At 42.6% G+C, this 26,459-nt stretch overlaps 1 protein-coding gene across 1 annotated transcript in view; it reads right to left on the reverse strand.

Annotated features, from left to right (window-relative positions):
* The window catches only part of spock2 (SPARC (osteonectin), cwcv and kazal like domains proteoglycan 2), a 101,236-nt gene extending 89,761 nt beyond the window's left edge, over positions 1 to 11,475 (reverse strand). Inside the window, exon 1 of the mRNA XM_061937746.1 lies at positions 11,019 to 11,475. Coding sequence (XP_061793730.1) covers positions 11,019 to 11,204 — 186 coding nt within the window. The 5' untranslated portion in view covers positions 11,205 to 11,475. The remainder of the gene's footprint in view (positions 1 to 11,018) is intronic.
* Between the last annotated feature and the right edge of the window lie 14,984 nt (positions 11,476 to 26,459).

Raw genomic sequence — 26,459 nt, forward strand, 5'->3', positions numbered from 1 at the left:
GTGCAGAAGCATAAATGTGGAGATGTCACCAGAAAGACAAACTGAAAACACTGAACTTAAATACTACAGACATGATTAACGAAAACAGGTGCGTGACTCCAAACGTGAAACAGGTGCGTGACGTGACAGGTGAAAACTAATGGGTTGCTATGGTGATAAACAAGAGTGCACAATGAGTCCAAACGTGGAACAGGTGAAACTAATGGGTAATCATGGAAACAAGACAAGGGAGTGAAAAGCCAGAAACTAAAGAGTCCAATAACTAAACAAAACATGACTAAGACAAAACATGATTACACAGACATGACAGCATTCACTTGTGTGTGTGAAAAGCCGTAGATATTATTTGATTGGGCCGGCACGCAAGGGCAGTGCCTTTAAGGTTTATTGGCGCTCTGTACTTCTCCCTACGTCCGTGTACACAGCAGCGTTTTAAAAAGTCATACATTTTACTTTTTGAAACAGATACCGATAATTTTGAAACCGATACCGATCATTTCCGATATTACATTTCAAAGCAATCATCGGCCGATAATATCGGCTGTCCCATATTATCGGACATCGCTAGTCTTGAACTATACAAAGTATTTCAATGGTTGGAATCTGCGCTTTTGTGTCACGGCCCGGGCGCACCCCAGTGCGCATTAATCTGTGCGCTGCAGCAAGCGGCTGCATTCAATCGGCTCAATCAGCACTCTACACACCTGTCGCTGATGAGCTTCCTCGCCTTCTTAAGCCAGTGCAAACCTGCGTTCCGGGCCAGAACGTAGCGACCTGTTCCCGTACAGTAAGCCGACAAACCCTAGCTCTATGCACTCTCTCTCTTTCCCTCTGGTTTCTCCCTCTCCGTGTTCATTTGTCTCGTGTTTCCTTGTCGTCTCCAGCAGCATTTCCTCCTGTCACGGCTGGGTTTTTGCAGCTTGCTGCGAGGTTTGTTCTCCCAGGATGCAAACGGACTATTCCAGACAAGGCGTGCAGGTAAAAACATGATTTAATTCTCAAAACTCAAAAAGGTACAAAAAAACGGAAAACAAGGCGAAAGCACAACGCGCTGATCGCACTTGGAGTCAAAGTAAATACTTAGCATAGACTATGGACATAGAGAACTTATGAAACTGTGGCATGAAACAAACACGACGTACGTAGTCCAGGCATGAGACAAACAATGACGCCAGGATGACTGACTGGCAAAGGCAGGCTTAAATAATGTCTCTGGATTGGAAACAGGTGCGCGTCCCAAACACCAGAGGCAGGTGATAATCATAAGTCGCCATTGTAACTAAAACAAACAAGGGCGCACAAAAACAGGAATTAATTGAGTCTAAAACTAACAGAACATAACAAAAACATGATCTGTTCCCGCGTTACGAGCTGTGTGTCTCGTCTCACCGTATTCCCTCTGGTTCCTCGGCCGCCTCTTGGATCTCGACCTCCCGCCTGGACACGGACTTTGAAACCTCGCTCCTGCACTTGACCTCACGCCTGCCCACAGACCTCCGAGCCTCCCTTGCCCCGTCTTGGACTTCCACACCTCGCTCAACACTTTCGGTAACACTCTACAGATACTTGCTACACATAGCCACACACATACACATTTTGGATTCGTCACACTCCATTATATTGTTAGTATATTAATAAATATAGAGTTAAACGACGTCCCTGCTGTCTGTGCCGTCTTCTTCCCCTGTACCGTAACATTTTGCATGATGTACTAGTGTTGCGTTTGGACCAGTTGTTCCTCCCAGGGAATTCAAGTCACAAGTCGCTCCCAAGCTCTTTACGAAAGCTGAGTAGAAAAACCACCAGAGACAGAATAGGTATTTTGTAATATATTTGCAAAGCTTTGCATATACATTGAGACCAGTCCAGCATAGAACATTCAATCGCGCCGCCAAGATGGTCTGCGCCCCCCCCCCCCCGAAAAACCCTCTCCCCTCTTAAGTCTCTCTCTCTCCCACCCTCGCACTCATGTCCCTCCAGCCAAAACACATGCCCATTGTCCTCCGCACCTGGGAAGAATGCTAGATAAGAGAAAGGAGTATCTCTCTTTCTTACATTCTTCATTCAAGGTTAAGCACACAGTTTTTTGCAGACAACCAAAAGACCACAATTGGAAGAAAAACACTAGCTGTTTTGTAATATGATTATGAAATAAAAGAAGTAACACTTAAATTCGGATATATGTAAATATCTGCCTCCGACACTAGTTATGATGGTAATCTTATTAGTTGCTATGGTAATCTAAGTCACAGCATCTCAGACGAGGCATCGAGCAGTGTGGGTGGGGAGCGTTTCCACAGAGTGTTTCCAGAGCGGCCAGCCTAAAATGCGGATGTCAGGTACAGACGCGGAAGGAGATTTTTACAGCAAAGTTCTAAAGCTTAGTGATTTATCAGATATATCAGATTGCAGGTGGTGTGTTTTTTTTTAGCCTTCGCGTTCATATTTCGCTGTGTTTGTTGCATTTTTGTTGCGTTTCGCTTGATTGTAAAATATATAGAGGGGGCGTGACGTTCGTATGTTGTCAATATTCAGTGTTTTATCGGTCATAGATAATATTGTAAACCCCACATTCATTATTTTCATGTACATTCTGGATGTCTCATTCAGTAAAAAAAATTTAAATTTCCTTCCGTTTTGTAAGGCGGTCTGTCATAACGTTTTTAGCATTCAATCAGACATTATTCTGAGGTTTTGTATTAGTGTTCCTAAAAATCACATATACTGGCCCCCAGACACGTTTTTTCCTCTAAATTTGGCCCCCATCCATCCATCCATCCATCTTCTTCCGCTTATCCGAGGTCGGGTCGCGGGGGCAGCAGCCTAAGCAGGGAAGCCCAGACTTCCCTCTCCCCAGCCACTTCGTCCAGCTCCTCCCGGGGGATCCCGAGGCGTTCCCAGGCCAGCCGGGAGACATAGTCTTCCCAACGTGTCCTGGGTCTTCCCCGTGGCTTCCTACCGGTCGGACGTGCCCTAAACACCTCCCAAGGGAGGCGCTCGGGTGGCATCCTGACCAGATGCCCGAACCACCTCATCTGGCTCCTCTCGATGTGGAGGAGCAGCGGCTTTACTTTGAGCTCCCCCTGGATGACAGAGCTTCTCACCCTATCTCTAAGGGAGAGCCCCGCCACCCGGCGGAGGAAACTCAATTCAGCCGCTTGTACCCGTGATCTTGTCCTTTCGGTCATAACCCAAAGCTCGTGACCATAGGTGAGGATGGGAACGTAGATCGACCGGTAAATTGGGATCTTTGCCTTCCGGCTCAGCTCCTTCTTCACCACAACGGATCGATACAGCGTCCGCATTACTGAAGACGCCGCACCGATCCGCCTGTCGATCTCACGATCCACTCTTCCCTCACTCGTGGACAAGACTCCGAGGTACTTGAACTCCTCCACTTGGGGCAAGATCTCCTCCCCAACCCGGAGATGGCACTCCACCCTTTTCCGGGCGAGAACCATGGACTCGGACTTGGAGGTGCTGATTCTCATCTCAGTCGCTTCACACTCAGCTGCGAACCGATCCAGTGAGAGCTGAAGATCCTGGCCAGATGAAGCCATCAGGACCACATCATCTGCAAAAAGCAGAGACCTAATCCTGCAGCCACCAAACCGGATCCCCTCAACGCCTTGACTGCGCCTAGAAATTCTGTCCATAAAAGTTATGAACAGAATCGGTGACAAAGGGCAGCCTTGGCGGAGTCCAACCCTCACCGGAAACGTGTCCGACTTACTGCCGGCAATGCGGACCAAGCTCTGACACTGATCATACAGGGAGCGGACCGCCACAAGCAGACAGTCCGAAACCCCATACTCTCTGAGTACTCCCCACAGGACTTCCCGAGGGACACGGTCGAATGCCTTCTCCAAGTCCACAAAGCACATGTAGACTGGTTGGGCAAACTCCCATGCACCCTCAAGGACCCTGCCGAGAGTATAGAGCTGGTCCACAGTTCCACGACTAGGACGAAAACCACACTGTTCCTCCTGAATCCGAGGTTCGACTATCCGGCGTAGCCTCCTCTCCAGTACACCCGAATAGACCTTACCGGGAAGGCTGAGGAGTGTGATCCCACGATAGTTAGAACACACCCTCCGGTTCCCCTTTTTAAAGAGAGGAACCACCACCCCGGTCTGCCAATCCAGAGGTACCTCCCCCGATGTCCATGCGATGCTGCAGAGTCTTGTCAACCAAGACAGCCCCACAGCATCCAGAGCCTTAAGGAACTCCGGGCGGATCTCATCCACCCCCGGGTCCTTGCCACCGAGGAGCTTTTTAACTACCTCAGCAACCTCATCCCCAGAAATAGGAGAGCCCACCACAGATTCCCCAGGCACTGCTTCCTCATAGGAAGACGTGTCGGTGGGATTGAGGAGGTCTTCGAAGTATTCCCTCCACCGATCCACAACTTCCGCAGTGTTGGTAGTGCACTGCTTCCCCTTCCTGAGGCGGCGGATGGTGGTCCAGAATCGCTTCGAAGCCGTCCGGAAGTCGTTTTCCATGGCCTCGCCGAACTCCTCCCATGTCCGAGTTTTTGCCTCCGCGACCGCTGAAGCCGCACACCGCTTGGCCTGTCGGTACCTGTCCGCTGCCTCCGGAGTCCTATGAGCCAAAAGAACCCGATAGGACTCCTTCTTCAGCTTGACGGCATCCCTCACCGCCGGTGTCCACCAACGGGTTCTAGGATTACCGCCACGACAGGCACCAACCACCTTGCGGCCACAGCTCCAATCAGCCGCCTCGACAATAGAGGTGCGGAACATGGTCTACTCGGACTCAATGTCCAGCACCTCCCTCGTGACATGTTCAAAGTTCTTCCGGAGGTGGGAATTGAAACTCTCTCTGACAGGAGACTCTGCCAGACGTTCCCAGCAGACCCTCACAATGCGTTTGGGCCTGCCAGGTCTGTCCGGCATCGTCCCCCACCATCGCAGCCAACTCACCACCAGGTGGTGATCGGTAGAAAGCTCCGCCCCTCTCTTCACCCGAGTGTCCAAAACATGAGGCCGCAAATCCGATGACACAACTACAAAGTCGATCATGGAACTGCGGCCTAGGGTGTCCTGGTGCCAAGTGCACATATGGACACCCTTATGCTTGAACATGGTGTTCGTTATGGACAATCCGTGACGGGCACAAAAGTCCAATAACAAAACACCACTCGTGTTCAGATCCGGGCATAAATTTGGCCCCCCCGAGTCAAAATAATTGCCCAGGCCTGCCTATATACAAAGATAACCAATATTGCCTCGCCGTAGATAACCAATATTGCCTCGCCGTAGACAACCACAATTCATACCAATTGCTGTCAAATAGTCAAAAACCAAGCAGGTTCCATTAATAAGTACAGCTGTGTCTAATATGCACTGCTTTTTATTTAGGTTAGGTGCCGAACGAGGCAACCAATATCATTGCAGTTCCACACAAACATTTTGGAGCCAATCTTCCTCATAGTCTTTTTTATTTTAAGGAATGTTAAAATGATGATATTGATTTTCCCATCGCATTTCTGCACGCTAATGTTCAGTCACTGCTTTATGTTCCGCCCAGGACACAAACCTGGGTCACCATCAGTGTTGGGACTAACGCGTTACTTTCGGCGGTAAATAGTAATCTAGCGCGTTATTTTTTATATTCCGTTACTGCATGATGCGTTACTGCGTTATTTTACGTTATTTTTTATGTAGTATCGGCTAGAAACTGAGAGGATCTGAGTGTGTTTTATTGAGGGGGAAGGGGCCTCGGTCCCGGACCCCGGCGAGGCGTCCCTTCTCCGCTCCGTAAAAGTGTCCATCTCTTTTTTTTTCTTCTTCTGTTGTGGCATATGCTGCAGGTGCCTGCTCGTTTTTCGTATGTGGGTAACAACATTTAACTATGTATATATATTTCCGAATTGGTTTAACTGCCACCCGCCTGAATCTATTTAAAATCTAATTTTTTTTTATTTCAACCGCCCGACCCGACCCGCGGATAAAATCTAATTTTTTTTTATTTCAACCGCTCGACCCGCGGATAATCCGCGGACTCCGCGGTTGTGTCCGCAAACCGCGCATCTCTACTACAGACACACAACATGGAGTGTGTTCCCCAGTATTGCTTAAAAGCACGTTTAAACTGTCTTATCAAGGCTAGATTTCAGACAAAACACTGCTACACTTTGAGACTTCTTCGAAACTGTTCAAAAATACTAGAACATGGTGCCATTCGTGTTTTTGTGTACCCGCAGTACTTTGGAGGGATGGTTGCATAAGTGAAGAATTCCCAATGAGGCTTCCATTCAAAGATTTCCGTTCAATGTTTACTACAGCAAGTTACAATCCTAAAGTAATTTCATGTTTCCACAGTCAAAGGGATCTGTAAATTAGGATGTGCTCCTTCCCTTGAGGGACATCCAAAATCATGTTTGGAATAGGGATGTCCCGATCCAGGTTTTTGCACTTCTGATCCGATACCGATATTGTTTTTGCATTTCCGATACCGATACTGACCGATACCGATACTGACCGATACTGGCCTATCCGAGCATGTATTAAAGTTTAAAGTTATTTAGCCTACTTAGTTGTCAGAATCATGTTGAAAAGTGTTTTAGTACTCTTGATAACAACTAGCCAGCTGAATTAGGGGAGTTTGAATAATACACAACGGTTGGTAACAAGACCTGTTTATTCAAGGATAAACACAAAATAGACAAAATTATACATGACAAACAGAAATGGCATCATTGAACTAGGGCTGGGCAATATGGCCTTTTTTTAATATTGCGATATTTTAAGGCCATATTGCGATACACGATATAGATCTCGATATTTTGCCTTAGCCTTGAATGAACACTTGATGCATATAATCACAGCAGTATGATGATTCTATGTGTTTTGATTGATTGATTGAGACTTTTATTAGTAGGTTACACAGTGAAGTACATATTCCGTACAATTGACCACTAAATGGTAACACCCCAATAAGTTTTTCAACTTGTTTAAGTCGGGGTCCACTTAAATTGATTCATGATACAGATATATACTATCAGATATATACTATCATCATAATACAGTCATCACACAAGATAATCACATTGAATTATTTACATTATTTATAATCCGGGGTGTGGAGGGGGGCGTCGGATGTAAGTGTCAAAAAGACAGCCAAAAGAGTTTGATATGACAATAAATCTAAAATTAAAATACAGGGTAGAAATGCACCCATTTGCAGGAAATGTAGTCTTGATTTTAAAAATTTTCTTTCAAGGCTTGCATGTCTACATTAAAACATTCTTCTTCATACTGCATTAATATATGCTACTTTTAAACTTTCATGCAGAGAAGGAAATCACAACTAAAAAAATCAGTAATTTTTTCATACGATGTTGATGTGGAAATTTTTGCCTCTGCATTTTGATGGTGTGGACGTGTGGCACCGAATGGAGATAAGCGTCTCGACAGACGTCACAATATTTGAACAATGATGATGAAAACTGTTTTCTCTGTTGTGTCCGTGTGTCGAAAATTGTTATGCGCTTATTTTTTTATTTGATTTTGTGCGTGGCATATAATTGCTATGCGCAGAGGACGCTTGAGCAGTTTGCAATTGCACAAGCGCGCACCTTAGAGGGAGCGTTGGTCACACGGCTGCGCTAGCATCACAGCTAACGTTAGCCGTGCTGCTACCTCTCTGCTCGGGGAGGACGTACACGTATGTGCGTCAGACGTGACAGTATGTGACGTGTGTAAGAAGGTGCGCTTGTTGTCTGTGAGAAGCACAGACACAGAAAAGAGTGAGAAGAGCCTGTCGTGTAATGCCAGCAGCTAAAAGCAACTGCGTGAGAATTCACAGACCTGTGTATCTGTTGAAGGTGTGCTGGAAAATGCGGAACGGAAATTAGGGAGCTGCAGAAAAGTGGAATGTATTATTTAAATCGGTGCTTTGGAAAACACGGACCGGAGTTTTTTTAAACTGGATCTGGATCGGCATTTTCCCATGCCTTGCCGATACGCATTTTTTGGCAAATATCGGCAGCCGATCCGATCCAAATATCGGATCGGGACATCCCTAGTTTGGAATCACCAATGAAACCCTAACTATTATTAGTTTCTGGTGTTTTGTTTGATTTCCTGTCCAGCGCTTCTATTTGTGTTTCTGCAATAATATTAATATTGGATTAGATCAGAGATTTCGTTTTTGCCATCACTTTGCTTGTCTGTCCCCGACAGAGGTGGGTAGTAACGTGCTACATTTACTCCGTTACATCTACTTGAGTAACTTTCGGGATAAATTGTACTCCTAAGAGTAGTTTTAATGCAACATACTTTTACTTTTACTTGAGTATATTTATAGAGAAGAAACGCTACTTTTACTCCCTTCCATTTATCTACATTCAGCTCGCTACTCGCTACTGATTTTTATCGATCTGTTAATGCACGCTTTGTTTGTTTTGGTTTGTCAGACAGCCCTTCAAAATAGGATCTATCGCATGCCTGCGTTTCACCAATCAAATGCAGTCACTGGTGACGTTTGACTCCGTTTCACCAATCAAACAGAGCCAGGCGGTCACATGCGGCAAACAACAAGCTTAAGCTTACACGAACTCAACTTCAAATTTGAGGAAGCACATGGCGGTAAGTAACGCTAGTAGATATTTTGGCTGTTACCGTAGGCTGATGTTAGCTTCCCTGCTATGAATCACTATCAAATGTACATCTTGTGGGGACATTTATTAACGCACTGCAGCCTCATAGACACACACACACACACACACAAACACACACACACACACACACACACACACACACGCATGCATAGAAACACCAATCAGAAGTGCACAGTGTGTTTACCATGAATTGATTAACGTGGACCTCGACTTAAACAAGTTGAAAAACTTATTCGGGTGTTACCATTTAGTGGTCAATTGTACGGAATATGTACTGTACTGTGCAATCTACTAATTCAAGTTTCAATCAATCAATCAATGTTCCCAGGTGCAGCCCACACCTATCAGTTCATGGTGTGCGTAAAGGCTAAATTGTTATTTTCCTTTGTAATCTCTGCCTATTGAGCCTATGGTGCTGTTAAGTTATTGTGGCTCAATTTGCCTTAATTTTTTTATGTTAATGTATTATTATTTAATAAAAATTATTGTTTTAGTTGCTTAAGAGATATTCCTGGCTCTGAATTTGCTCATTGCTATTTTTATGTTTTTGTGCATTATTTGTTGCCGTCATCATTAAACGAACAGGTTACTCGTCAGTTACTCAGTACTTTTACTCAAGTAAATATTTGGGTGACTACTCCTTACTTTTACTTGAGTCATAAATCTCTCAAGTAACAGTACTCTTACTTCAGTACAATTTCTGGCTACTCTACCCACCTCTGGTCCCCGATTAGCAATCAGGACACACCTGTCCCTAGCCAAAAAAGATGCTTTAAATATCTGTGATTTGTACCTCCATGCAGCATAGCTTTCCCCATCCCTCTTGGGACCGTTCCGCCTTTCCGTGCATTTCCCCGCTGCACTCTTTTGTTACTAAATACACTTTAACTGCACTTTTGTCTGCCATCTCTGCATCTACACCCCAAAACCGAAACGTAACCAGTTCCTGCGCAGCCTTGACATATACCGTATTTTTCGGACTATAAGTCGCAGTTTTTTTCACTGTTTGGCCGGGAGTGCGACTTATACTCAGGAGCGACTTATGTGTGGAATGATTAACACATTACCGTAAAATATCAAATAATATTATTTGTCTCATTCACGTAAGAGACTAGACGTATAAGATTTCATGGGATTTAGCGATTAGGAGTGACAGATTGTTTGGTAAACGTATAGCATGTTCTATATGTTATAGTTATTTGAATGACTCTTACCATAATATGTTACGTTAACATACCAGGCACGTTCTCAGTTGGTTATTTATGCGTCATAAAACATACACTTATTCAGCCTGTTGTTCACTATTCTTTATTTATTTTAAATTGCCTTTCAAATGTCTATTCTTGGTGTTGGCTTTTATCAAATAAATTTCTCCAAAAAATGCGACTTATACTCCAGTGCGACGTATATATGTTTTCTTCCTTCTTTATTATGCATTTTCGGCAGGTGCGACTAATACTCCGGAGCGCCTTATACTCCGAAAAATACGGTAAATACATTTTAACTGCACTTTGTCTGCCATCTCTGCATCAACCGAAACGTAACCAGTTCCTGTGCAGCGTGGACATATATGATTGTACTTACGTAAAAGCGTCAAGCTCCCATTTCCAGTCTTATAATGATACCGACATGCGGGACCCGCCCCTGGATCAATTAAAACACAATCAACTCGACTCATACGGAACCTAATCCAACGAGCGCTTATCGTCTAAATCCTATTCCGGAGGCGAGGGAGAGGGGTCGTTTCTCATCATTTTTTCCCCCCATCAACGCATCAACAGAAAACAGAGCCCTGCGGGCGTTGTTGATCAATCCCCGCAGCCCTGTTTTTGAGCCTAAGGGGGTGATGATGGTCGTTGAATACGCACATCAATCCATCCCCAGCTTAATTCTCTTGTTTGCTTTTCTCTCCCGCAGGAAGCTCACATTAGGTGGAAACGCTCTAAACGGGGCTGTGTTAATTGGCGAAATGAAGATACGGAGTAAGGGCGAGAGGCGGCATATATTGCAGCCTCTGGTGGAAAAACAGGTAGAAAATTACCTTTTTTTTTCTTCTTCCGCATAAGCAAATTTTATGAAACATACAATAAACAACCAATTTAATTCTTAAATAGCTACACCTTAAATATGCTTGTATTAGATAGGGGTTGTTTTTAATATCCTCCCACAGGAGGATATTAAAAATATAATATAAATTAATATAAATATAATATAAATAATAAATAATTATTATAATATAAATAATAAATAATTATATAATATAAATATTATATATTTCCTTGCACTCCATGTTGTTTTTCAGGTAAACAAGTTAGCCAAGTTAATTAATCAAGTGTGCGTGTTTTTTTTTCCTTTGGTGCATTAGCGCACTTACGTCTCTGAAGCGGTTCCAGTGCTTGATCTTGCGGCTGTACTGGGAAATGGTGGACAGCCACTGCTCGTCCTCCATGAAATTGCCCGTCTTCTCCGCCTCCTTCACGCTCCTCACGTCGGCCTGCAGGCTGGAGCCGAGCTCCGCCAGCATCATCACCGTCACCACCACCAGCACCATATCCGCCATGTGGAGCACGCTGAGGCGGGCCGGAGATCGGAAGGACAAACGTCGTCGCGCTGCACGCCGGTCCTCTTGTGCGGGAGGAAGATGAGGGCGATGAAGATGCTGGAGGCGGGGAATGGAGGGGGGGGGAAAAAAGTGATTAGCTTCCAGGATGCTCGTCTTCGTCTCCTTCTGTAGGGGGGTGAGGGATGGAGGAGGGGTGTAGCCTATATTCCAGCCTATATATGTAAATCCTCGACCAAGTACTCCAAAGTCGTATTTACATTTTTTTTTAGGTGCGCGGGAAGTGGTCACGTGACTTCCCCCGCGACTCCACCCCAGATGTGTCTGTTCGCAAAAACGTCAACAAAACTAATTGTATTTTAATTAGAAAACAAAACAAGAGTCAAAAGCCTTCATGTTAGTAATGAGGCCGATGGATGGTCTATTTTCGATCTTTTTTTTCATATATAAGGCGCACCGGATATAGGGCACATAAAAGGAGTCTTTTTTATTATTATTTTTTTCTAAATCTAAAACACTTCATTGTGGTCTAGATCAGTGTTTTCCAACCACTGTGGGAGATGTGTGCAGTGGGAGATTATCTAATTTCACCTATTTGGGGTAAAAATATTTTTTGCAAACCAGTAATTCATACTTGCCAACCTTGAGACCTCCGATTTCGGGAGGTGGGGGGGCGTGGTCGGGGCATGGTTGGGGGCGTGGTTAAGAGGGGAGGAATATATTGACAGCTAGAATTCACCAAGTCAAGTATTTCATACATATACATATATATATATATATATATATATATATATATATATATATATATATATATATATATATATATATATATATATATATATCCATCCATCTTCTTCCGCTTATCCGAGGTCGGGTCGCGGGGGCAGCAGCCTAAGCAGGGAAGCCCAGACTTCCCTCTCCCCAGCCACTTCGTCCAGCTCCTCCCGGGGGACCCCGAGGCGTTCCCAGGCCAGCCGGGAGACATAGTCTTCCCAACGTGTCCTGGGTCTTCCCCGCGGCCTCCTACCGGTCGGACGTGCCCTAAACACCTCCCTAGGGAGGCGTTCGGGTGGCATCCTGACCAGATGCCCGAACCACCTCATCTGGCTCCTCTCGATGTGGAGGAGCAGCGGCTTTACTTTGAGCTCCTCCCGGATGACAGAGCTTCTCACCCTATCTCTAAGGGAGAGCCCCGCCACCCGGCGGAGGAAACTAATTCCGGCCGCTTGTACCCGTGATCTTGTCCTTTCGGTCATAACCCAAAGCTCATGACCATAGGTGAGGATGGGAACGTAGATCGACCGGTAAATTGAGAGCTTTGCCTTCCGGCTCAGCTCCTTCTTCACCACAACGGATCGATACAGCGTCCGCATTACTGAAGATGCTGCACCGATCCGCCTGTCGATCTCACGATCCACTCTTCCCTCACTCGTGAACAAGACTCCGAGGTACTTGAACTCCTCCACTTGGGGCAGGGTCTCCTCCCCAACCCGAAGATGGCATTCCACCCTTTTCCGGGTATATATATATATATATATATATATATATATATATATATATATATATATATATATATATATATATATATGTATATATACAGGTAAAAGCCAGTAAATTAGAATATTTTGAAAAACTTGATTTATTTCAGTAATTGCATTCAAAAGGTGTAACTTGTACATTATATTTATTCATTGCACACAGACTGATGCATTCAAATGTTTATTTCATTTCATTTTGATGATTTGAAGTGGCAACAAATGAAAATCCAAAATTCCGTGTGTCACAAAATTAGAATATTACTTAAGGCTAATACAAAAAAGGGATTTTTAGAAATGTTGGCCAACTGAAAAGTATGGCACCCCAAACCATCACCCAACCATGCAAATTTTGCATTTCCTTTGGAAATCGAGGTCCCAGAGTCTGGAGGAAGACAGGAGAGGCACAGGATCCACGTTGCCTGAAGTCTAGTGTAAAGTTTCCACCATCAGTGATGGTTTGGGGTGCCATGTCATCTGCTGGTGTCGGTCCACTCTGTTTCCTGAGATCCAGGGTCAACGCAGCCGTCTACCAGCAAGTTTTAGAGCACTTCATGCTTCCTGCTGCTGACCTGCTCTATGGAGATGGAGATTTCAAGTTCCAACAGGACTTGGCGCCTGCACACAGCGCAAAATCTACCCGTGCCTGGTTTACGGACCATGGTATTTCTGTTCTAAATTGGCCCGCCAACTCCCCTGACCTTAGCCCCATAGAAAATCTGTGGGGTATTGTGAAAAGGAAGATGCAGAATGCCAGACCCAAAAACGCAGAAGAGTTGAAGGCCACTATCAGAGCAACCTGGGCTCTCATAACACCTGAGCAGTGCCAGAAACTCATCGACTCCATGCCACGCCGCATTAACGCAGTAATTGAGGCAAAAGGAGCTCCAACCAAGTATTGAGTATTGTACATGCTCATATTTTTCATTTTCATACTTTTCAGTTGGCCAACATTTCTAAAAATCCCTTTTTTGTATTAGCCTTACACAATATTCTAATTTTGTGACACACGGAATTTTGGATTTTCATTTGTTGCCACTTCAAATCATCAAAATTAAATGAAATAAACATTTGAATGCATCAGTCTGTGTGCAATGAATAAATATAATGTACAAGTTACACCTTTTGAATGCAATTACTGAAATAAATCAAGTTTTTCAAAATATTCTAATTTACTGGCTTTTACCTGTATATATATAAGAAATACTAAGTCAAGTATTTCTAATACATATATATATATATATATATATATATATATATATATATATATATATATATATATATATATATATATATATATATATATATATATAAAATAAATACTTGAATTTCAGTGTTCATTTATTTACACATATACACACACATAACACTCATCTACTCATTGTTGAGTTAAGGGTTGAATTGTCCATCCTTGTTCTATTTGTCACTATTTTTCTAACCATGCTGAACGCCCTCACTAATGATGTGCTGTGTGGCACGCAAAACGTGCTTTCATCAAATGCACTAGATGGCAGTATTTTCCTGTTTAAGAGTGTCACAACATTGCTGTTTACGGCAGACAAACTGCTTTACGGTAGACGAAAACGTGACTGCTATTGTTATGTGTTGTTACCGCGCTGGGAGGACGTTAATGAAACTGCCTAACAATAAACCCACATAACAAACCAAGAACTCGCCCTCGATCATTCTACAGTTATAACGTGATTGGGCAGGTACGCTGTTTATATTGTGTGCCTGAATTTCGGGAGATTTTCGGGAGAAAATTTGTCCCGGGAGGTTTTCGGGAGAGGCGCTGAATTTGTGAGTCTCCCGGAAAATCCGGGAGGGTTTGCAAGTATGGCCGTGGGAGATTATCTAATTTCACCTTTTTGGGTTAAAAATATTTTTTGCAAACCAGTAATTATAGTCTGCAAATGATGTGTTGTTGTTGAGTGCCGGTGCTGTCTAGAGCTCGTGTAATACTCTTACCATACCATACCATACCAACTTTATTTATAAAGACCTTTAAAGACAAGCACAGTTGAAAAACAAAGGGCTGTACACCACAAAGAAATGGAGGCAAAGGACAGACTAAAAAAATAACATTTAAAACAGAAATAAAAATACACATTTAAAAAGCAAATATAAATTACCCTAAGAACAGTTTGTTAGATAAAAACAGTTTAAAAGTTAAAAACAGTTCAAAAAGTTAAAAGCTAAAAACAGTTCAAAGTCTCATGCTGGGTTAAAAGCCAGTGAATAAAAATGGGTTTTAAGAAGGGTCTTAAAAATAGCCAAAAAAGGGGCCTGTCTCACATGGAGAGGGAGATCGTTCCAGAGTTTGGGACCCGCAACAGAGAAAGCTCTGTCCCCTCTGAGCTGGGTACCTCCAGGATCAGCTGATCAGCTGACCTGAGGGACCGGGTGGGGGCATAGAGGTGGAGCAGCTCAGAGAGGTACGGTGGGGCAAGACCACGTAAGGATTTAAAAACGAGTAAGATCATTTTCAAATGGACTCTAAAAGACACAGGCAGCCAGTGGAGGGAGGCTAAAACAGGAGTAATGTGCTCTCTTTTTCTTGTGTTAGTTAAAAGTCGGGCAGCTGCATTTTGGACCAGTTGCAGACGTGAGAGGGAGGATTGACTAATTCCAAAATACAAAGAGTTACAGTAATCCAGCCGAGATGTGATAAAGGCATGGATTACTGTCTCTAACTGTTGCCTAGAAAGAAGGTTTTTAACCTTGGCCAGCTGACGTAAATAAAAAAAAGATGGCTCTTCCATATCAGTAGGTGGCAGCCGGTAGCCAATTGCTTTGTAGATGTCGGAAACAGCGGGAGGCAGCGTGCAGGTAAAAAAGGTGTCCAATGCTTAAACCAAAAATAAACAAAAGGTGAGTGCCCCTAAGAAAAGGCATTGAAGCTTAGGGAAGGCTATGCAGAACGAAACTAAAACTGAACTGGTTACAAAGTAAACAAAAAAAGAATGCTGGACGACAGCAAAGACTTACTGTGGAGCAAAGACAATGTACATCCGAACATGACATGACGATCAACAATGTCCCCACAAAGAAGGATTAAAAACAACAGAAATTATCTTGATTGCTAAAACAAAGTAGATGCGGGAAATATCGCTCAAAGGAAGACATGAAACTGCTACGGGAAAATACCAAAAAAAGAGAAAAAGCCACCAAAATAGGAGCACAAGACAAGAACTAAAACACTACACGCAGGAAAACAGCACAAAAAGTCTAAATAAGTCAGGGTGTGATGTGACAGGTGGTGACAGTACACCTACTTTGAGACAAGAGTTATAGTGATGCATGCTTGGTTATGCTTTAAAGTCATATACAACAATTGCGACAACAACTTTTTACTGTCAACTGTTTTTTAATGATTTCTGCTGGTGGTGTGCCTCCGCATTTTTTCAACGCTAAAAATGTGCCTTGGCTCAAAAAAAGGTTGAAAAACACTGGTCTACGTAACATGTGATGGTGGTTCTTTGGTCAAAAGGTTGCATGGATGATGTTTTACAGATCATCTTCAAGCTGCCTCTCCCCGTCGTCTTTGTTGTAGAGGTGTAGCGTGCAAGGACGGGAGTGGAAGAAGTGTCAAAAGATGGAGCTAACTGTTTTAATGACATTCAGACTTTACTTCAATCACGGAGCGGCATCTCCTCATCCGCCGGAGTTGTGTCCCGTGAAAAGCCGTCCGACCAGAACTCTCTAATAACTAAAGTTCCTTGGGTGAATAATGTAAACTCACTACACCGGTATGTTTTAGCGCTTTCATGGCGAGTTTACTGACAGATATAAGTAAGAACTTTACACTGTGGGTTATACTTGTTAAGCGCTTTTCTCCCTTTAAGGTACTCAAAGCACTTTGACACTATTTCCACATTCACCCATTCACACACTGATGGCGGGAGCTGCCATGCAAGGTCCTAACCACGACCCATCAGGAGCAAGGGTGAAGTGTCTCGCTCAAGGACACAACGGACGTGTCTAGGATGGTAGAAGGTGGGGATTGAACCAGGAACCCTCAGGTTGCTGGCATGGCCACTCTCCCAACTGCTTTATATTAGAAATGGCAACAGCGGAGGATGAATGTACTACCTACTTATATATCTTGTAGTGTTTTAAATGAAACCGATCGAGAACATATCTTGTTATTGTGCAATTCTAAGATATTGAAAGAATACAACATAGCCCCACCAATGGCTGGCTGGCAACTAATCGCGAGCTTGCAAATTGAGCACTAATAAATCGCTATCTTAAATGCTAAGAGAAACAAAGATTAGACAAACATTTTTGCAGCCAATTCCTAAAAACACTAGAGTTCTCCTGTTGTAAAGAGCAGTAATCCTCAAACGGTGGTACGCACGCTCCATCTAGTGGTACGCCAAATAATTACTTCATTAAATAATCAAACACAGTGTTACTGTTCAAATTGTGTGTAATGTTACAAATAATAAATATACTTGCTAAATAAGACCTCTGCCTTGTTTTTAATGAATATCTAGGCCTACTACGCTACTGTATTTTAATGTTGTGCGACCGTAACTCTCTAATAACTAAAGTTCCTTGGGTGAATTATGTAAACTCACTACACCGGTATGTTTTAGCACTTTCATGGCGAGTTTACTGACAGATACAAGTAAGAACTTTTCACTACTTTATATTAGAAATGGCAACAGCGGAGGATGAATGTCCCATAACAAGAAGATAGAGAAAAAGAAGAAACTTATCGAATACAATGGCGGATGCGCGCACATTTTCAGGACTTATGCAGATCCCAAATACAGATCAGCAGGTACCAGAAGGTAAGAAAAGTTTCTTTTGCATAATATTGCGAAACAAAACGCCAGATAGTATGTCTCACCTTATACACACACCATAATAATACTCGTATGTTGAAGCACAGTACAATCCATCAAGCGGTGCGGCTTCATAGCTTACCAAAGTCGTACGAAAACATTTTGATAGATTTTTGAGCGCTGTGTGTAATGTTCTATATTTTCAATGGAACATATAACATTTTGGATGTTGTTTACTTGAGTCATATTGCAGTTTACACTTATCTCTTATGTGTGACTGCCATCTACTGGTCACACTTATCATTACACGTGTACCAAATAAAATACCTCCGAAGTTGGTAAGCACAACCGGAATTATTCCGTACATTAGGCGCACCGGGTTATAAGGCGCACTGTCGAGTTTTGAGGGGGGGAAAAGGATTTTAAGTGCGCCTTATATTCCGGACAATACGGTAACCGGTTTGCATTGAAGCGCGGACATACGCATACAAATGTGTCTGTAAAACAGCATTAAGTCGCAGACAATTTTAAAAATAGTTTTCTTTTTCTCACTTTGGCCCAAAATAGAACACGCACGTTCTGACAATATACATATTATAAATAATCCTCTTGACAAAACACTTTAAGTTCGTTAAAGATTCTGAGGAAAAGAATTGGAGCAGTTTATTTACAAATCCGTTAAACTTTAAGCACTTCCTGTTCAGCATTTTCATGTTGGCAGTTCACCATTAAAGACGTGTTTGGAAAAGCAATCGAGTGTTTCCTCAAACCTCCACATTGGTGACATCCGCAACTGCCACAACACATTCATTTATCATCATTCAAAGATTAAAATTATAATAAAATCAGAGCTATTGTCAAAATGACATCCATCCATCCATCCATTTTCTACCGCTTATTCCCTTTTTTTTTGGGGTCGCGGGGGTCGCTGGAGCCTATCTCAGCTACAATCGGGCCAACACAGATAGGCAAACAACATTCACACTCACATTCACACACTAGGGCCAATTTAATGTTGCCAATCAACCTATCCCCAGGTGCATGTCTTTGACAAAATGACACCATGATAGTTTAATTAAAGGTAACATACCTGCAAACTTAAACAATGTGAACATGTTAGATTCAAGCATAAAATAAAATAGAACAAACCACAAATGTAGTAACACATTTTTACAATGGAGTTCAGGGTGCGCCATACTTGCCAACCCTCCCGGATTTTCCGGGAGACTCCCGAAATTCAGCGCCTTTCCCGAAAACCTCCTGGGACACATTTTCTCCCGAAAATCTCCCGAAATTCAGGCGGACCTGGAGGCCACGCTCCCTCCAGCTCCATGCGGACCTGGAGGGTCCGCATGGAGCAATGTTGTTGTAATATATTGAGTTGGAGGCAATAAACAGGCGAGGGGATGAAGTACGTCTCTTTACTGTAGACTTCAGAACAGACACTTGACGTCAGGTGCGCAACACCACGTAAATCGTTGGCCAACCAAAAAGTAACCCCAGTACGCTATAGCCAACATTCACCAGGAGATGGCAACAGACAAACATAGATCACATTCCAGTCTCTCCATGTTTTCTCGCCATGGTAACATGTGATCCTCATGCACTGTGCGCTGTCTCTGTCCCTCTTGATATATATTATATATTTTCTTATATATATATATATATATATATATATATATATATATATATATATATATATATATATATATATATATATATATATATATATATAAGAAAATACTTCACTTTCAGTGAATTCTAGCTATATATATATATATATATATATATATATATATATATATATATATTTATCATGTATATATATATATATATATTTATTATACTATATATATATATATATATATATATACAGTATATATATGTGTATATATATATATATATACTGTATATATATATATATATATATGAAATACTTGACTTGGTGAATTCTAGCTGTAAATATACTCCTCCCCTCTTAGCCACGCCCCCAACCACGCCCCCACCCCACACCGACCACGCCCCACCCCCCACCTCCCGAAATTGGAGGTCTCAAGGTTGGCAAGTATGGGGTGCGCATCGTGCCTTCGACCAATTGCAAGCGCTGCACGGAACTCTAACTAGTTCAAAGATGATGGTCATGTCTTTGCATCCTACCGTTTCGTTATTTTACCCATTCAGTGGAAAATTTACAATGAAAGAAGGTATTGTGCGTTGATACTGCATCAGTCTGCCGCCATTTGCTGCCAGCAGGAGCAGCCGATTGCTTGCACCTGCGCTAAATGGAGTAGCGGCAGCCAATTTAGAGGGCGCTTAAAGTCAGCTGACACGTCATCTTTGAACAGTGTGATGTGGGTTACACTTGAATTGCTATTGCGACATCCAGTGGACATGTTTAGAACAGCGGTTTCTTTCATTAAAAAATTGCAGGTCATTTTTATACTTACCAAACTCATCTTAGAGGCCGAGGGCCGGATCAAACCTGTTTGGCCGTACGTTTGACACCCCTGCGATAGTGGATATCAGTGTGGTAACCCCAAAAAAAACATATATCGGATGATATCGTCTTGCGTGTTTACTTGTGCAGAGCTGGACAGGCAGTTAACATCTAAATATCCTCCAATAAGCACACAAGTTTGGTCTTTTATTCTATTTTAGTGACGTTGTTTACAAAAGGTAAACACGGTAGCCACACAGCAAATTCCACAGACCTAAATGAAGCTGGCAGCTACACAACAGCCAAGCTTACTTACAAACGCACACAAGCCAGACATACACAATTGAACAATATTGCAGGCTAAAACATAACATCCTTATAGTTGCATATTCCTTACACATCAGTGACGTGCAGTCACTAGAGGCAGGTGAGGCGGGGCCTCACCTGCCATCATGGAAAGAAAAAAAATGTAAAAAGAAAAAAAATTAATTAAATTGTTATATGTATCCAGTGATTATACTATAAAGTTATTTTCCATTTAACGTCACCAGTTTTAGATTATTTTTATTCAAAATCGCTGAATTTTCACATTTGCCGTTCAAATACTGAGAAGAGACGGTGCGGTGAAGAGCAGCCAGTCGAGGCACGTCACTCAGTGCCTCTAACATGGATTCCGGACTCGGCTAACTGCTGGCCTGCTGTGCAGTGAGACTGTATTGCTATATGAATTATATTATACATTTCCATAGTTTAGTTAGCTGAGGTATATAATGTACAGTGTATTTTGTCAACAACTGTATGTGTGTAACGTATTTCTTGTGCTGAGCGATCATAAAACGGCTGCAAAAGACGCACTGGCTGAGGCTCCAGTAGCCCCGCCTCCTGCACCCCCGCCGTAGAATTGTTATATCAACTAAAGCCCACACTTAAACTTTCCACGTGCAAGATTGAATCTATTTAAAAAAGTTATTTCATAAGAAGCCAAAAAGTGCAAAAACAATAATGTTTGTGTTGGAGGAGTTGTGAATGACTGCAGGGCCACAACATTAGGTACACCTGCAGACTGCAGGTGTATCTAATTCACACCTCCTCCAACACGAACATTATTGTTTTTGCACTTTTTGCTTCTTATTAAATAACTTTTGTAACCTATTTTTATGGGCTTTCCTCTTTGTGATGTTAAGTTCCTGTTATGCGCTGTTATACAGTATATGCCTCGAGCTCTTATTTTGAAGGCGCTAAGAGCGGAATTGATGACATGGGGTGGAGTGGAAGTTTTTGAAAGAAGGTAAATAAAGTGGTCCTCGTGTAAACTGGAGCCTCCGTGTTTGTTATTTTGTAGTTTCATACAGTATAGGTGACATTTATAAACCCTCGGTTACACTTTTTTAAATAGATTCAATCTTGCACGTGGAAAGTTGAAGTGAGGGCTTTAGTTGCGGCGCATGGACTTAATTTGTAAGTAAAGGTAAGACCGTAATAACGTTTTTTTTATTAAATGTGCTTTTTTGTGTGCTACAGTTTGTATGTGTAAAGTTAAAGTTAAGTTAAAGTACCAATGATTGTCACACACACACTAGGTGTAATGACATTTGTCGTCTGCATTTGACTCATCCCCTTGATCACCCCCTGGGAGGTGAGGGGAGCAGTGGGCAGCAGCGGCGCCGCGCCTGGGAATCATTTTGGTGATTTAACCCCCAATTCCAAGCCTTGATGCTGAGTGCCAAGCAGGGAAGAATGCTGGTATGAGCTTTTAAACATAACCTGTTAACTGCTGCCAATCAAATGGTGAATAAGATACCCTTTAGGGTTCATATGTTTGTAAATCTGACTGTGATGAAGTCAGTGCCTCACCAGCCATCAACCTCACCACACGTCACTGATACATACATATATACACATATATATATATATATATATATATGTATGTATATATATATGTATATGTGTACATATATATGTATATGTGTACATATATACATATATATGTATATGTGTACATATATAAACTATATATATTATATATATATATACATTTATATTTATATAATATATATACACATGTAATATATATATATTATATATATATATATTTATATTATATACATAAATATATATATAATATATATACATTATATATATATATATATATATATATATATATATATACACATACATATGTATATATATATATATATATATATATATATATATATATATATATATATATATATATACACATATATATATATATACATACATACATATATATATATATACACATATATATGTATAAGATTGGATATATAAAAAAAAAAACAGATGTAAAAGTAAAAGAAAAAAACAATTCCCCGAGATCTGTACTGAAAACAAATCATTAAAAGTGTATTTTAATTGTGTTTGGTTGTCCTACGTATTCTGGTTACCATGGCTATTGCTTAAATGATGAATAATTCATGAGTATCATCTTCTCTCAGACACAGGTCACGGGGAGATGACTGATCAATAACGATGATCCGGATCGCCCTTTTCTCTTGGTAGTCGTGCGGTTTCACTCCATCGTGTCGTTATCGACTGTATGTGTCCCTCCTTCAGCTGTCATTTACCAATAAGCAACAACGTCCAATCAATACGCACAATATTTGTCATTCCTGGGCAGAGTGCAACCAAGTGAGTCTCACTGGGGCCTGGCAGTTCTCCTTTTACCTCCTGAACAATCCCAAGAATAAACACATTGTTCACGTGACAAAGATCACACCACAATTAAGAAAAAGTGCATGCGCAAGCAAAAAGGGAGGTGAGAGGGAAAAGAAAGCGAGCGGGTCCATTTCTGCTTCCTCCAGCAATAAATCAGCGGTGTGGCGGTGGCAGCTGGGTGGTGGTGACACATGTGAAGGTGGTGACGCTGACACGCAGCAGGAGAGATGACTTGACGGGTGATTGGACGCTGAGGAGGCGACACAACGCTTGATGTGCTCTCCTTGATGGACTCATGCAAAGAGAGCCTTCCAGAACCTTCTATATGGTCAAATGGACAACTTTTGTAAGCATTGTGAGACTGCAACACACTCGCCCCATTGGAAAAAGTGAAAATGATCCGTTCCAGGGTCAAACGGTCACTGTTACAAGTACCTGGGAGTCCACTTGAACAGCAGAGTGGACTGGAAGGACAACAGCAAAGTTGTTTACAAGAAGGGCATGAGCAGACTCTTTTTTAAGGAGGAAGCTTAGGTCCTTTAATGTGTGCAGCAAGCTGTTGGAGATCTTTTATCCGTCTGTTGTGGCCAGTGCCCTGTACTTTGCAGTGGTTTGTTGGGGGAGCAGCACCAGCAAAAGGGACTGATATATTATATGTACCGTATTTTTCGGACTATAAGTCGCAGTTTTTTTCATAGTTTGGCCAGGCTCCAGTGCGATTTATATATGTTTTTTTCCTTCTTTATTATGCATATTCGGCAGGTGCGACTTATACTCCGGTGCGACTTATACTCCGAAAGATACGGTAATATAATATATCAGTATATATCATATACCAGGGGTCGGCAACCCGCGGCTCCGGAGCCGCATGCGGCTCTTTGATCACTCTGATGCGGCTCAGCAGCTTACTTGCTGAACCCCCCAATTTTCCCGTGAGACTTCCGGATTTCAGTGCCTCTCGCAGAAAACTCCCGGGATTAATATTCACCGATGTTCACCCTTACAGCTATAATAAGGGCGTGCCATGATGGTACAACAATTGGCGCTCTCTACAATCTGTATTAACAGCGTGCCAGCCCAACACTTGTTATACAATATGCATCTTCTGCTGGCACACGTACGTGACAGCAAGGCATACTTTGTCAACAGCCACACAGGTTACACTGACGGTGGCCATATAAAACAACTTTAACACTCTTACTAATAATGCGCCACACTTTGAACCAAAACCAAACAAGAATGACAAACACATTTCGGGAGAACATCTGCACCTTAACACAACATAAACACAACAGAACAAACACCCAGAATCCCATGCAGCCCTGACTCTTACGGGGTACATTATACACCCCTGCTACCACCAAACCCCGCCCCCACCCCAACCCTGCTCCCTCACACATCAACCCCCCCCGCCCCCCCATGTGCGTCGGTTGAGGTGGGCGGGGTTTGGTAGCGGGGGTGTATAATGTATCCCGGAAGAGTTAGGGCTGCATGGGATTCTGGGTATTTGTCCTGTTGTGTTTATGTTGTGTTACTGTGCAGATGTTCTCCCGAAATGTGTTTGTCATTCTTGTTTGGTGTGGGTTCACAGTGTGGCACATTATTAGTAAGAGTGTTATAGTTGGGTTTTTTTTATACCGCCACCGTCAGTGTAACCTGTGTGGTTGTTGACCAAGTATGCATTGCTGTTACCTACGTGAGCAAGCGGAAACACCATACACCGTGTGGCTGATCAGGCTCGCTGGTTGTAGTGGGTGCTATATGCTATACCATCACGGCACGCACGACGCTGACAAGCACCATTCATTTAAAACCCGCGTGCCGCACCAGCATTCAAATTCCATATAAAGGTGAGGGCAGCGTGTCTGAGACCCCTGGTATACACATAGCACAAAGCAAAAATAAAACTTTGTATGCAGTGTTATTTCATTTAAAATTTCAAAAAAATTTTGCGGCTCCCATTGTTTTCTATAATTTGCGAAACTGGTCAAAATGGCTCTTGGACTGGTAAAGGTTGCCGACCCCTGTCATATACTGTACATTAGTCTATTTTATATCTGCAATGTCCTTTCCATCCTTTGTAACTGAGCCACTGTGTGGAACAATTTCCCTTGTGGATCATTAAAGTTAGTCTAAGTCTAAGTCATGGGTGTCAAACTCTGGCCCGCGGGCCAAAATTGGGCCGCCGTGTAATTTCACTTGGCCCTTGAGGCAATATCAAATTAACACTAGAGCTGGCCCGCCGATTATATACAGCGGCGGTGCCGCGGCAACACCGCATTCACCGCTAATTCTCATACTTGCCAACCCTCCTGGAAGACTACCAAATTTGAGTGCCCCTCCCGAAAATCGTCACGTCCGCTTTTCACCCAGTCCAAGGAGTGCTGGCCCAGTCACATAATATGAGCGGCTTCCGCACGCACACACTTGTGAATACAGTCATACTTGGTCAACAGCGATACAGGCTACGCTGAGGGTGGCCTTATAAACAACTTTAGCACTGTTAGAAATATACGCCACACTGTGAATCCACACCAAACAAGAATGACAAACACATTTCGGGAGAACATCTGCACTGTAACACAACAGAACAAATACCCAGAATCCCTAACTCTTCCGGGCTGCAATATACACCCCCGCTACCACCAAACCCCGCCCACCTCAACCGATGCACGTGGCTGAGTTGCTATTGTTCCCAAACTGTTCCATTTTCTTATAATAAAGCCGACTGTTTTGGAATATTTAGGAAATTTCACGACTGTATTTGTTGCACAGGTGGCATCCTGTGACAGTTCCACGCTGGAAATCACTGAGCTCCTCAGAGCGGCCCATTCTTTCACAAATGTTTGTAGAAACAGTCTCCATGCCTAAGTGCTTGATTTTATACACAAGGCCTAGTGATTAGGGCACCTGATTGTCATCATTTGGATGGGTGGCCAAATACTTTTGGCAATACAGTGTACATGCGCATCACATTTGAACGCCGAACATCGTGGAGCGAAAAAGACATCCGGGATTATTCCGCCTCATGCTTGGATCGGCATGTGGTTGCTATAGCGACAGCATGGAAACCACAACCTGGGACTCTTCTAGCCCTGCCTCAATTAATATTTGGCATGAAGACGGAGAGAGGGGGGACATTATTGGTGTTGGAAGTAGGTTGGAAAAGAGGAAGTAGAGCATGACAGACTGTGTGTTTTACCGTTAAATGGCGCCGCCTCGGGCCATTCACTTCATGTATAATACATTTACTAGCAAACTGAGGGTTGGGGATGCTTTTACACACAACACAGAGTGCAGCATGAATGTTCTTGTTTTTATTCTAACAGATTTGTCAAGATACCATGCGTTAGCAATATATAAATACAATTGTTGCCAATGTTTAAAATATTCTACCTTACTGGGAATTCAGGTCAATGGTGGTTCCACTCCTGTTTAGTTGCTGCAGGTGAAGCAACAAAGAGCTCTCACACCAAAAGGCAGCGGGCGCTTCTTTGTGGTGCAATGTCGCCACCTTATGGAGACGTAAAGTATTATCTTGTCATGCAGCCATACAGGCCAGAATGAAAATTCAGTTCAGTTCAGTTCAGTTTGAGTTTATTTCGAACATGCAAGTATACAACATGATACATCACAATCTCCATAGATACATATAAAACACAATACCATAACAAATAATTTGGAATTTGGTTTGAGCCATAACAGTTGGAATATGTAATACACAGTTTTTTTTACAGCAAAATATATATATATTGGGTTAGAGAAGGGGGCCGCATTGGGTTAAAAAAAAAGA

This window comes from Nerophis lumbriciformis, linkage group LG02 (assembly GCF_033978685.3).
Source record: "Nerophis lumbriciformis linkage group LG02, RoL_Nlum_v2.1, whole genome shotgun sequence".
NCBI lineage: Eukaryota > Metazoa > Chordata > Actinopteri > Syngnathiformes > Syngnathidae > Nerophis > Nerophis lumbriciformis.